General features: G+C 42.3%; 1 gene segment (V, D, J or C); it reads right to left on the bottom strand.

Moving 5' to 3' along the window:
- Nucleotides 1-6338: 6338 nt before the first annotated feature.
- On the bottom strand, nucleotides 6339-11257 carry LOC108509699. The segment is given in 5 exon segments: nucleotides 6339-6997; nucleotides 7623-7739; nucleotides 8082-8153; nucleotides 8778-9053; nucleotides 11216-11257. Coding segments are annotated over 3 exon segments (339 nt in total).
- Between the last annotated feature and the right edge of the window lie 1034 nt (nucleotides 11258-12291).

Below are 12291 nucleotides of genomic sequence, written 5' to 3'. Positions count from 1 at the left end.
AGTAAGTTTATCATCTTATAAAAACATCTCTAAAGAGAAAGTGGAATAAAATCTTGCTTACCATCTCAACTATAAAGTTTAAATTGAAAAGAGTATTCTGACGACATTTGATTTAAGAAAAAAAAAAAGGGTGGGATATTTTTCCACCTAATTCCATATACTTTAGTTGCTTTTACCAGACTAAAACTCACAGAATTTTTGAGGTTTGCTTTGAGTATCCTTTCAAATATAGGTACACTACTCTTTCCAAAGGCAGGCCCTACCCAGGGGATCCTGGACAGACAGTGATGGTCACAGACAGAGCTCTGACACACAGCCGGGTTCACAGCAGAAAGAAATGAGCAGCACGAGCCACGTCACAGCCAGACCCATTTTAACAGCACCTGGCAGCAAACTTTCCTGCTCTCCTCTGAAAGAGAGAACTAAAAAAACCCCAGGTCAGGGCGCTGTGCTGGGCACAGAAGCAGCTAAAGACTTGAGGGGGAGGAATTCTGGCCCTACAAGACTGTGGGGCATCACATGAAAAAAACCCCAAGGCTTCCTGCAAAGGTAAGACTGTATGTGTGTTCAGGGGCTGAGCTGGAAAGGGGAGATGTTCATCCAGTTGAGCCAATATGCTCAGGAATGAGTCTGGGAGTCCTGCCTGGTGCTGCCAGAGCCTTTCTGCCTATGAAGCTTCACCATCCTTTGTGTTTGGGCACTTAAACCTTTCAGATAGTGAATCTTGCTTGGGGCATTCCCACACATTTCTGCAGAAGCAAGAAATATGTAGACCGGAAGCAAAAACACTCCTATCCCCATACATGAATAAAAATATGAGGGAAAATGCAAAATATTCTCCCTGCTATTCAGATTTCCTTGTTCTTTGTGATGCTTTTCCATTTAACCTCTTGGAAAGATGTTTATTCTTTCAGGTGCTTTTAATGTTCTCTACCACAGGAGAGAGCTCTCACCGTTTTGACTTGCTCAGCAGGACAGATCTTAGATACTACACTCTACGGGTGAGGCCCGTCAGACGGGAGTAAGATCAAACTTGATGCCCCAGAGGTGAAAATTTGCCTAAAAAGTACTTAAAAGGTTTTATTTAAGGTCACATTGTGGGTGGCATGTGCCTTTTTAAAATGAGAAGCCACAAAACATACTGTGCCATGACCTGCTGGCAGCAAAAGGGCTGAGAAGGTGTCTGGAGGTGTTTTGAGAGTCGTCTTAAAGTTCATGGTGGCTGCAGCAGTCTCAGCCTCCGTAAAACCAGAAGAGGCTGAAAAATGAAAGGCAACACCTTGATTTTCCCAAGCCAGAATTTGCTTTCTGTCAGTGATGAGTGAAGCTCTTGTGTCTGATCAACTGCAGGTGTCTCCAGTCCATAGAAATGCAGATGTTGCACTTTCTGAGTCCTACTGGGCTCCAGGACCTCTTTGCATTCCCACTCTGCCCACAGCAGCCCTGAAGGATAAGGGCTTCTGAGAAACATTCCCAGCTGGAGGAGAAGCTGTCAAAGTGACAGGCAGCAGATCCCCAGGAGAAAGGTGAAAGTGGAACCTTTGCCTACAAGAAGCTGCAAACTTTTGCCAGAGAATGTCCTGGGGCTCTGTGGCCCTCAGAAAAGAACTGTAGACTTAAACTGGGTTAAGACACCATTTGCAATGGGGATTTAATGCTTCACACAGTTCAAAAGGGTCTGAAGCCTCCCTGATCCAGGATGAGACCCGAGGACTACAGAGAGGTAAAACGATGGCTGAGCACAATATATGGACCTCACTAAGTTAAAGTAAGAAAACAATGAAAAAAAATAAACCAAAAAGCAAAACAGATTAGAGCAGAACCATCATGACAAAATACCAAGCAAACCCACAAATCTCAGATTTCCTCATGGTGACCAAATTGAACAACACTTAAAGAACCATTGGCAAAGAAATGTTAACCAGCTCAACTTTTCTAAAACCCAGTGTTCTCTTTCAGTAGCATCCAGGTGAAGAGATTTTCAGGAGTTAGCAGAGTAGTTTAGATTTTCAGTTGAACGCTAGACATCATCATCATCCTGTTAGTGAACTCTTCCACAGAAATGCAAGTTAGTTTTCTGAAGAGCTGGACGTAGAAGTTATTCTACAGTTAACATAAACCTAGCAGAGAAATAACCATGGTGATGCCTAGACAAACATGAGAGACTCTGAAATAAAACAAAAAACACAATACAAGCCCATACAACCATTTGAAACATGCAACCAAATCACTTAGATTTACAAAAAGCTGTTATATGATGTAAGTTGATTAAATATTGTAAATATTGGCATTTTGTGTAAATAAAAGTGCTGATGGTGAAATTGGTTCCTTATGCTCTTTTTCCAAACTGGGATTGTATTGCAGCTGATGTAGTAAGATGTAGAAATACTGAGAAAAAAATCAAGCAATTAATGTTTGTGATAGTAAAAAATGCCATACTTTCTTCCATGTACTTAGTAGGGAATGGTGTGTTAGCTCTCACCCCTAAATCATCTGACTCACTTGGAATCCTTTGAAAAAACTGAATTATTGAACATGTTGGACCAAGTATTCTCCAAAGTTTTGGCACTGAATCTGATGCTGAACTCCCTGAGGATGCAAGGGATCCTGAACTTAAAACTATCAAAAAGTTTAACTGCCACTTTACATCAGACCTTGAGGGCTTTTTAAGGTCTCTCTTTTGCACCTCTTAGAGTTGAACATCTTGGATCGCCAAGGTACACAGAAGGAGGAATAACTCTTCTGCAGGTGAGCCCTCTCCCAAGATGCCAGAGCAGACACAAACACTGTCTGTGCTTTTGTTGTGTCTTATTTCTTGGGTAATAATTTTGATAATAAAGTAATGGGATCCTTCTCAAATACTTTTCAATCCGTCTGAGAGCCCATGCACTTTGTCTTATTCACTGTAATAAATGTAACTTCAGTTATAGCTTTGGGGGTTACAGGCCTGCTGCTGACTGGTCTGGATCAGAAGAACATCTTTTATGACTCGAGTTTCTTAGGGCTGTATTAAAAGGAGAAAGGGTGTGAATCAGAAACTTCAAACAAACAAGGCCCCACAAGACAACAGGAGTTGCACAGAAGAGGTGAGGAGATGCTCACAATGAACAGCTTCCAGGCATGTGAGCCCCTTGTCTGACACACATGTGACCTTTACCTACGAAGATAAAAATTTCCTCACCCACAAGGCACATTTGTTGTGTGACTCAGCATGACCCAGATCTGGCTAACAGATCCTTGGGGCCAGGGGTGAGAATGGACAGGGATGCATCATTGGGAAGGGCCAGGAGCATTGAGAAAATGGAAGTCCACAGACTCTGCAGCCTGGATGTGAGCACCTGCATACTGAGCCATATGTTCACATCAGCTGTTGGCTCTAACACTGGGTGGAGAGAGAGCTTTGGCTTGGGGGAATGAATCTCTGAAGGTTTTTCTTATCCTGAACTGGTGAGGCCCTGGCACAGGTTGCCCAGAGAAGCTGTGGCTGCCCCATCCCTGGAGGTGTCCAAGGCCAGGTTGGATGGGGCTTGGAGCAACCTGGGCTAGTGGGAGGTGTCCCTGCTCATGGCAGGGGGTGGATTGAGATGAGCTTTAGGGTCCCTTCCAACACAAACCATTCTATGAAAACAATAACAGTCTTGGGAGGAATTTTTTAGCTCCTAGGCCAGTATTTAATGTGAAGAATACTCCCTTAGACAAAAATGGTGTAATCAGAGGGACAGGAGGGAAAGGTCAAAGCACAATCATCACTAGTGATTTTAGAATCATTTTCTGTGCTATAAAAATGCTCATTTATACTGATGCCGTAAAATGTTGATGCTAAAAAATAACTCAGGAGTAGTTAATTGAGGGTGAGATAAGGAAAGGGTTTTAATTTGTGCCAAGGCAATAGATGTTACAAGACGCACGCTGACTGTGCCTGAGATATCACATTTTATAATACAATCCGTCCAATCCCAAGTGTGTCCACCCTGTAGCCTTTGCTCTGGTCTGCCCCAAGTCCACCCCCGGAGAATTGGGTCTGGGGGCCTTTGGGACCACCTCTTCATCATTCTCATCATCCTCAGAGCACAAAGAGTGCACAGTCACCTAGTTCTTGACTCTGTTCTGTTGTTCAGGCCTAGATGTGAGTGTTCTCTAAACAGTCTAGGCCTTGCCTTGACAAGAGACTAAACATTTCTACTGGATTCGGGGGTCGGATTGATATGGGGTGCATGGAATGGGGTAAGAGAGTTAAGGAATGTGTAAACTACTTACCCTGTGCTACAGGGTAAGGGAATGAGGGCTGCTGCTTTTAAAATCTACTTCTACTACTCATAAAACTTATAAAGCTTGCAAAAATTAGAAAAATAAAAAAACTAATAGGGGCTAAAGGCATCAATACCTTTGAATAACTAATGGTCCTAATAATTATACTTTTAAACTAGACTTTCTTCTTTGAAATTCCTAGGCAAACATTCTTCGTATGAGGAAGATATCACAGAAATACAGAATGATTGAGGTTGGAAGGGACCTCTGGGGGTCATCTGGTCTCCCCTGCTCAGGCAGGACTATCTGGAGCTGTTTCTCGAGGACCATGTCCAGGTGGCTTTTAAATATCTCCAGGGACAGTGGTTCCACCTCTGGAGATATTCAAAGGCTCTCTGAACACAATCAAATATGGACACAATTAAATCTCAAGGAGAATATAGATAGTACTGTTAAAAGGTATTGTACCAAAGAGTTCAGCTTAGAATCGTCCTCCATTTTTCTGGTATCTCTGGATTTCTCACTGGACAATTTGGTTTTTTCCGATTTTGGGATAATTCCAAATGCAAAGGTGCTGGTTTAACATTTTACTGTGGAGCACAATTTCTCTACAAAAGCTTTCCTTAGATCATATGAGCTGGGAGAGCTGCAGACTCTGTCCTCTTCTGTGGAATTAGTCACACTAACACAATCTTACTATTGGACTGTACAAAAGCTCCCTATTATGGGGTTTCTTCTGGAAACAATTCTATTCTCCTGTTTTCTTAAGATCTATGTCCTGTAATTCAACTATGTATGCAAACGTAAAGTGAAAAGCCACTGCTCAGTGGGAGGCAATCAGGAGGCTTCTCATGAAATGAGTGGCTGAGGTCGATTAAACACTCACTGTCAAAGATGTCAGCAAAAGCAGGTTTAATAGAAATTTGCAAAAGCTCAGCAAAGTCCAACAGCAATGGTCACTCTATTTATTAAACATACACAGGAACATCGAATTAGAATTAATTTAGAATGATTTCTGCAGAGACTGGGGGGAGCAAAAAGAAGGTAGAGTTGTTAGAGAGAGACCATCCCACTGAGTCACAAGGTACAGAAAGGACCCCCTTGTTTTCTCAAGTGCCTCTCAGGGGAGGTGTGGATCGAACCATTCCTAGTCCCAGACTTGATCAACAGTTTATGTAAAAGATTATAACAGCACTCAATCACTGACCTTTCCCTCCTGTCCACCTGATTACACCATTTTTCTCTAAGGGAGTGTTCTTAAAAGTTAAATCTGCCTGAGAGATTGAGAAAAGGTGTGGAGTGTAAGATGAAAACGTTCAGAGTGTCATCAGAAAATCAGGATAAAAATACTAGTGAGCGACTCCCCCTGATTTACATTATGGTGGTAGGATGCACTAAACAAGCATTTTACTGGATTTGGATTTGCCAGGCAAATTTCACTTCTCTTCTGCATAGGGTGAGGGTCTTCCTCCAGGGGTCTGCAGGGTCTGAGGGACAACCTGACAAAGCTTAATGAAGCAGACCTTGCAACGTTCTCTGCAGAGCCTGTCTTGAAGCCAGCAGTAACTCAGCCAGTATGAGAAAAGCCTTATTTCTCCTCCAGGATGTGGTGAACTTGTTTTTCCAAACAAGGGGAGGGTTAATCTTGCACGGTGCAACTGAGTCAGAAATGTTGGCCACAACATCCTGGCCCTTGCTTGTGACAAAAAGGTGGGCTGGGGCATGTGTGTGGTGGGGTCTATTAGTTCATAACCAAGTTGCTGTGGAAACTATCACCTCATCAAACCTCCACATATTATTTCCTGTTGGCCTCTTCCTCATATCACTGAGTGGAAAAAAACAGCATGTTTTCTTCTCTTCTGCTCTGTGTGTCTCCCTCCCTCATGCTTTCAGCAAGCTATCTCTTAATTGAAGCTTCTGAATGGCCCAAGAGATACTTCCCTGCACAAAGTCTAGAAAAGACAAATCCAGCCAACAGGAAATCTGGGTTATCAAAGCTGTATTTCTAATCTCAGTGGTCATTAGGACAGTTGGGTTCCAGCAACGTCCATCCCAAAATCATAAGAAAAAGCACAGAACAAACCACAGCATTTTGGTCAAGGAAAATTTTATTTTCATCACTATTACAGGAAACTAAAATGCATGTGGGATACATTTTGCAGAAGAAATACAGGTTTAAGAAAGAAATGCTTCTATAGTTGAACATTATCTGTTTGAATTGGATCACTTCTCAGCCATGATAGGAAATTATTGTTAATAAAGCTGTCTAAAAACCAAAGCTATAAATGGCAACTATTGTGCCTGAATTGTCTCTGCAGTAACACACCAGTTCTACAGACGGTAACACAACATGCCTGTGAAAGCTGATTTAAAATGTTATATAGCTCTCTCTATATCTATATGTATCAATAGTGAGGATTGGGTTTTTCTACAACTATTGAGGCCTGTTGGACATTCCTGTGTAAATGCCAGAACAGTGGAGAGATCTACTCAGCAGGAGGATGAGGAGAAATGCACTCTCCTCAGTGCACAGAGAAAAAGAAATAGCAAAAGCAGTTACAACTCTTAAATCTAAATGAACTGGCTGGGCAGGATTGAACAGCATCAAATGTCTAAAGGGGAAGGGGCTGTGTTGTGTTCTGGGTGCTCACTGTCAGCAGATGTGACACTGCTTGTCCAGCCCGTTGTGCTGCTGGTTCACGTTCTTTCCTGCAGTTCTTCAGGTCCCTCTTGCCTTGACTCCACATGTCTGGAAGAGCAAAGGGTGTTTTAAACCACATTTAATGCAACTGGAGCAATAAACCACTGTTTGAGAGCTGTCCGATCAAGACAGGTACACTACAAAACTTAGGCTGGACTATCTTTTGTGCCTCTTTGGACACTTTAATTTGAAAATCCCCCCTGCCTCCCCTCTCTTTACTCCCACAGGTTTGTGTTTTGGGATCCTTGCTTCTGAATCTTTATTTGTCTGGAGTTTTCTCCAGGCTTTGTGCTCTGACACTTGAAGTAGTGAAGGAGGTACCTCTTAGGCTCTTCAGGCAATGCCTGAGTTGCTCGGGCAAAGAAAATTTGGGAACCAGCCACCAGGAACTGAGCTCTGGATACAGAAAAGTGTTGTTTCCTTTGTCATGTGGGAGGCAGGGTGGGCTTCTCTTATTTGTTTTTTTTTGGAGAGGGGCCTGGTATAGGTGCTTTTTGTGGGTTTTGCTCATCGTTGTTTTTTTCCCCAGAAACCTGCAAGAGCTATTCAATGGAATCAGGAGCAGATGAATAGGTGTCGTTACCTGTGGGGTTAGAGAAGTACACACAGACAGGCAGTCACTCCTGCCACATGCTTCCAGTATCTCTACAAATCAAGCTGAGTGCTTCCTTACCTCAGAAAAGAACCAACTTGATACTCATGAGTGTATTGAAGGCAATGCTTTTTGCCAGCAGGACTCTCAAACCCAGCACAGCCACAGACAGCATGTTCACTCTCTGCACTGTGGTACCTGCTCAGGGACAGCAAAAAGAGGAGAGAGACCATGGTCTAAGTTTGGATGTTGGGATCTTGGCAGAAAGTGGAAAAAGCCACAGGTAATAGCTTCAGGGAAAGGAACGGCAGCAGAGGAAGAGATGCCAGAGAACATGGCAACACCAGGGGAGGAGGGTGTCTGTCTCCATTGCTTTTTGCTTCCTGTTGCTTGTGTGTTCCTACAGCAGCAACCTTGAAAAAGCAGCTTGTGTTTGATAAATATGTCATAATCTGTCTCCTCTCCCCTTGAGAAATTACCTTTCTATGCATTTATCCCCCAACCAGCAATGTAACTTCACAATCTGTTTCGGTCACTAACCTTGGGCAGAGGTGTCTGTGCCGTTGCAAACCCTGTTACTGGTCCTCGTTACTGGTTCTTCAGCCTCCTTTTCTGTAGAATGATAAAGAAAAGGCATTTTAACCCATATCCAATTTTTAGAAAGTATTAAAAAACTATTCCTATGGCCCTTTCCATAGGGACATGTGGGAAGTAGAGTCTGGGGCTCAGATGATCAGTCACTAATTCCAACATAAATCAGAGGAGACAATTTCTCCCTGCAGTTGCAGGAAACAAAAGAATTTCTAGGTTGTTTCGGTTTTCCTATTTGAATGACCTTCAAGATGATAAAAACAATCGCACAAAATATAAAAAGTGATTTAGTAAAAACCAAAACCAAATCACACCCCCAGTTTAACTTTTTGTTGGCTTTAGAAAGGCTGTTTCAGGTTGTGCTCCAGGAGGTTTGCTGCTGCAAATAAAATAAACTCCCATTTTTAAAAAAATGGATTGTGCCTTCTCTCCTCCCCCATCAAAAGAAAAGTTTCTCCAATTTATTAAACAGTTGAGACCATTTCTTTTAGATGCTTTTAAACATCTTTCATCTTTCCCTGCTTAAGTACCAACTGTCTCTCTTGTTTCTGCTGCCCACCCTGGGCAGTGCAGACTATCAGGGAAGAGCAGCACCACAAGACACTGTCTCCACAAATATGTTCCAGCTGTGCCCCCAAGTTGTACCTGACAATGCTGTAATGGTGCCAATGTCCAAATGGGCCTTGCAGGTCACCTCTGTGTCTTTTGTCACACTGACCACCTTCATAGCACTGTACAGCCCCTCTGATGCCAGAATGGGTGTGCTCTGTTCATACACGACCTCATCAGAGGACATCTCCAAGCTGATGTTCTTTGTACTCAAATTCCTTGCCAAACAAGCTGCTTTCCCAGTGCTGCCTCCTTCTTCCAGTTTCTTTGATTTTATCACAATGACTTGTGGGACAGAATGTTTTGGACTGCCTGTAAAAAAAAGTATGGTTTGGGCATGATGGATTTTACTGCAAGCCTGCCTGAGAGCTAAGTCATGAAAATTAATAGACACACCACCTGGGACTGATTTGTAGCATTATCAATGACCAACTGCCTTTTTTTTTTGCCATTACTTGTTGCTGTTGCTTCCAAAAGATCAAATTAGAGACAGAAAGGGTGTATGAGAGCAGGTATTTTATAGGAGATTTAATTCCACAGGATCTCAGCTTCCTTTTGCCAAAGCTGGTGCCTGTAAGTGAATTCTTCATTTTATAAATTAAGGACCTGCAAAGGAGAAGGGAACTTTTGTGCATGTCACTCCAAGAGTCCAATTATTCTGCTTTCTCAACAATTTAATTCCAAACAATGTCAACTCTATGAGGACTGCCTTGCATATTCGTGAGACATGAGGGAATAAATGTTTTTCCCTTTACTCTCCCTCCCCTCCCCAAATCTCCTGTTGTGGTTGAAAGGTGCAACCACAGCAGGAGTGGCAGGGAGAGCAGAGGTCAGTTTGTTGCCTCACTGCTGTGCAAGGTTCCCCCTCTGAGTGACGTTACTTGCAGAAATGAAGTCCTGCTGCTGCAGGGGGGGACAAGGCTGAGCTTTTCCATAACAAATGCTCAGGTGCAAGAAGGACTTCTGTCTGTAAGATGGGAAAGTAGGAGAGAAGCAATCGAAAGTCTGTGAATTGTATACCTCCACACAGAATCACAGAATCACAGAATCACAGAATGGGTTGGGTTGGAAGGGACCCTAAAGGCCATCTGGTTCCAGCCCCTGCCATGGGCAGCGATGTCACTCACTAGTTCTGCTCCAGAAGTTCCTGACAAGGCCAAGAACTTTCATTGTGGGGGAGGTTTCCCCCCCTAGACATTGCACAAGGTGTAAGACATTCCAACCAGGCTGCAGGCGATGAGGAGAGAACAGGATTGGTCCTTGGTTCAACAACTCTTGTGCCTGTTCCAGAAAGTGTGGCCATTCTCACCCCTGTGCTGTGCCGTGTCGTCAGACCCACGGCTCCGGAGCAGGGGGAAGTGTAATGCAGAGTTTGTTTAATAAACTGATTGGAGAGAAAGAATATCCTGGGACCTACAAACATGATGCTCATGGACAAATCTTACAATATTCCTTCGAGTGGTGTAATAACCTTCAGTGGTGGTCCTTTAGCAATAAAATACCAACAAACATCGAGACACGAAAACGAGAGTTTAGACAGAATCTAAAAGATGCTGACAACTTTTCACAGGATTTGAGATGGTTGCTCTGATCCGTCAGAAATTTGGTTACTCTGAAATGTTAGATGTATTTTTTCAGTTTTGAAAGAATTTTAGAGTTGAATTCCCCTGGAAATACATGAATGGCAAGAGGTTGACAACTAAAACAGACTGAATTTCAATGGTATAGCAGAAGCCTTCTCTGGGAATTTCTTAGAAGACATACAAGTAATGAAATAAGATTGCTTTACTTCCAGGAGCTGTCTTTTATGGTAACAGTTGGTCTCAAAAGAATTTTGTAACCAAAAAATCATTGTGATACCATGGGGCTTTTTTTACACAAAATATCTTTTCCTTCAGGTCAGGCCATATTTGGAGAATCCAGGATGACTTCACAAACCAATGTCAGGACTTTATTCAGATTAGTAATTTGAATTATAGTAAAAACATGTAACTGAAAGGAATCCTCTATCACCCTTCCTTGCCAGAAAGGCTTAGCTTATGAAAGGCTGTCAGACATACTAAAAGAGATTCACATGTTTAATTTGACAGGAGCATCCTGGTGGGTCTCTTTGCTAGAGAGGAGCATCAGGGGGTTAATTTTGCATGGTGTCTGCCTTGCAGTCTGGTCAAGGGATCTCTCATATCAAACATCTTGTGCATCAGAGGACACTTCACCAAAGTTTGATCAAGGAGCTCTGATTTTACACTCTTTCCCCATCACCCTAAAGTGGTAAGGAACTGAGGTGAAAGCCAAATCGTGCTCTGCCACAACTTCAGGGGTCAGCTCTGCTGATAAATCAGTCAAAACTACACTCTTGTCCACACCTACAGCAACCAGACACCCCACAGAAATCAGACATTCATCGGCAGGAAAAAAAGGCAAAATTCAAACAATAACAACTCAGAAAAGGATAATGCATAAAGGACACCTACTTGGCTCCACAGTCAGTTGAGTTCCTTTCCCAAAGACAAGAGCAGCAGTTACACACAGTTAAAACACATACATCAAAAAAGGCTTGTTTTACTATTCTTCTTACACACATTTCCTTCCCAGGTGTTGTAACATGGTTTGCCAGAGCATTGTGCATTCTGCATTATCTGAGAAGATCTTTAAAGGCTTTTCATGTTTTCTCCTCTCCAGTATTTCCAAACAGCCACTACACTAACAAGCTGCTTCTCTGCAATAACTCACTGGGCAAGATCTTCAGCAAGAAACGTACATATTGCAATTGAAGTTAGTAAAGCAGAATAATTTTTTATCAGACCCCAGAAGCCTCAACTGAGTCCCATCATTTTGCATTACCTGAAAATACAGCCATGAATTCCTACATCTGCTTGTGTTTGGGAGATATCTCTGTATTACATTCTGGGATTTTATTAGGACAGAAAGTTGTACTTCTCTTTCATTTTAGTCTAATGAGGTCACAGGAAGAGTCATATATTCTGTAGAGTCATGGGCCTTAGTATTCTTAATGGAAGTTTTGTCTGGAATAAACCAACCCCCACCAAAAGAAAAACCTTGTCTATCCTCAAGAGAATATGACTGAGGTATTCTATAGTAACACTAATGGTTGTTATTTGATGTCATTTTGATTTGGAACGATTCTCAAAAGATTTGGATAATAAAGTATATCTACTCTAAACATCTTAAAATGCATATTAGTAGCTCCCAAAGAAAATCAAAACCAAAAGAGTGAGGTTGTTCACATTCTGGAAATTTAGGCTTCAGCTTATTAAGTATTTCAATGGACACTGAGAGACTTAGATACTTAGGGCCCAATATCTTTTACTGTCACACATAATCTGAAAGTCTTCATGCAGCTTTGAAAATATCTCATCTTTAGCTACAAAAAGAAAATCATTAACAGCACAGAAAGAATAGGTTTTTCTTCAAAAGCATAACTTGGCATTCCTTTGTCCCTTTGGAATCGGAAGTGGGCTGAGATTGTTCCAAAACAGACATTTATTCCCATGCAACATCTCCTACAGGCATGGGCAGATATTAGGCA

Source organism: Lepidothrix coronata, unplaced genomic scaffold (genome assembly GCF_001604755.1).
Source record: "Lepidothrix coronata isolate B3197 unplaced genomic scaffold, Lepidothrix_coronata-1.0 Scaffold390, whole genome shotgun sequence".
In the NCBI taxonomy this organism is placed as follows: Eukaryota; Metazoa; Chordata; class Aves; order Passeriformes; family Pipridae; genus Lepidothrix; species Lepidothrix coronata.
This window is presented reverse-complemented; position numbering and strand designations above follow the sequence as displayed.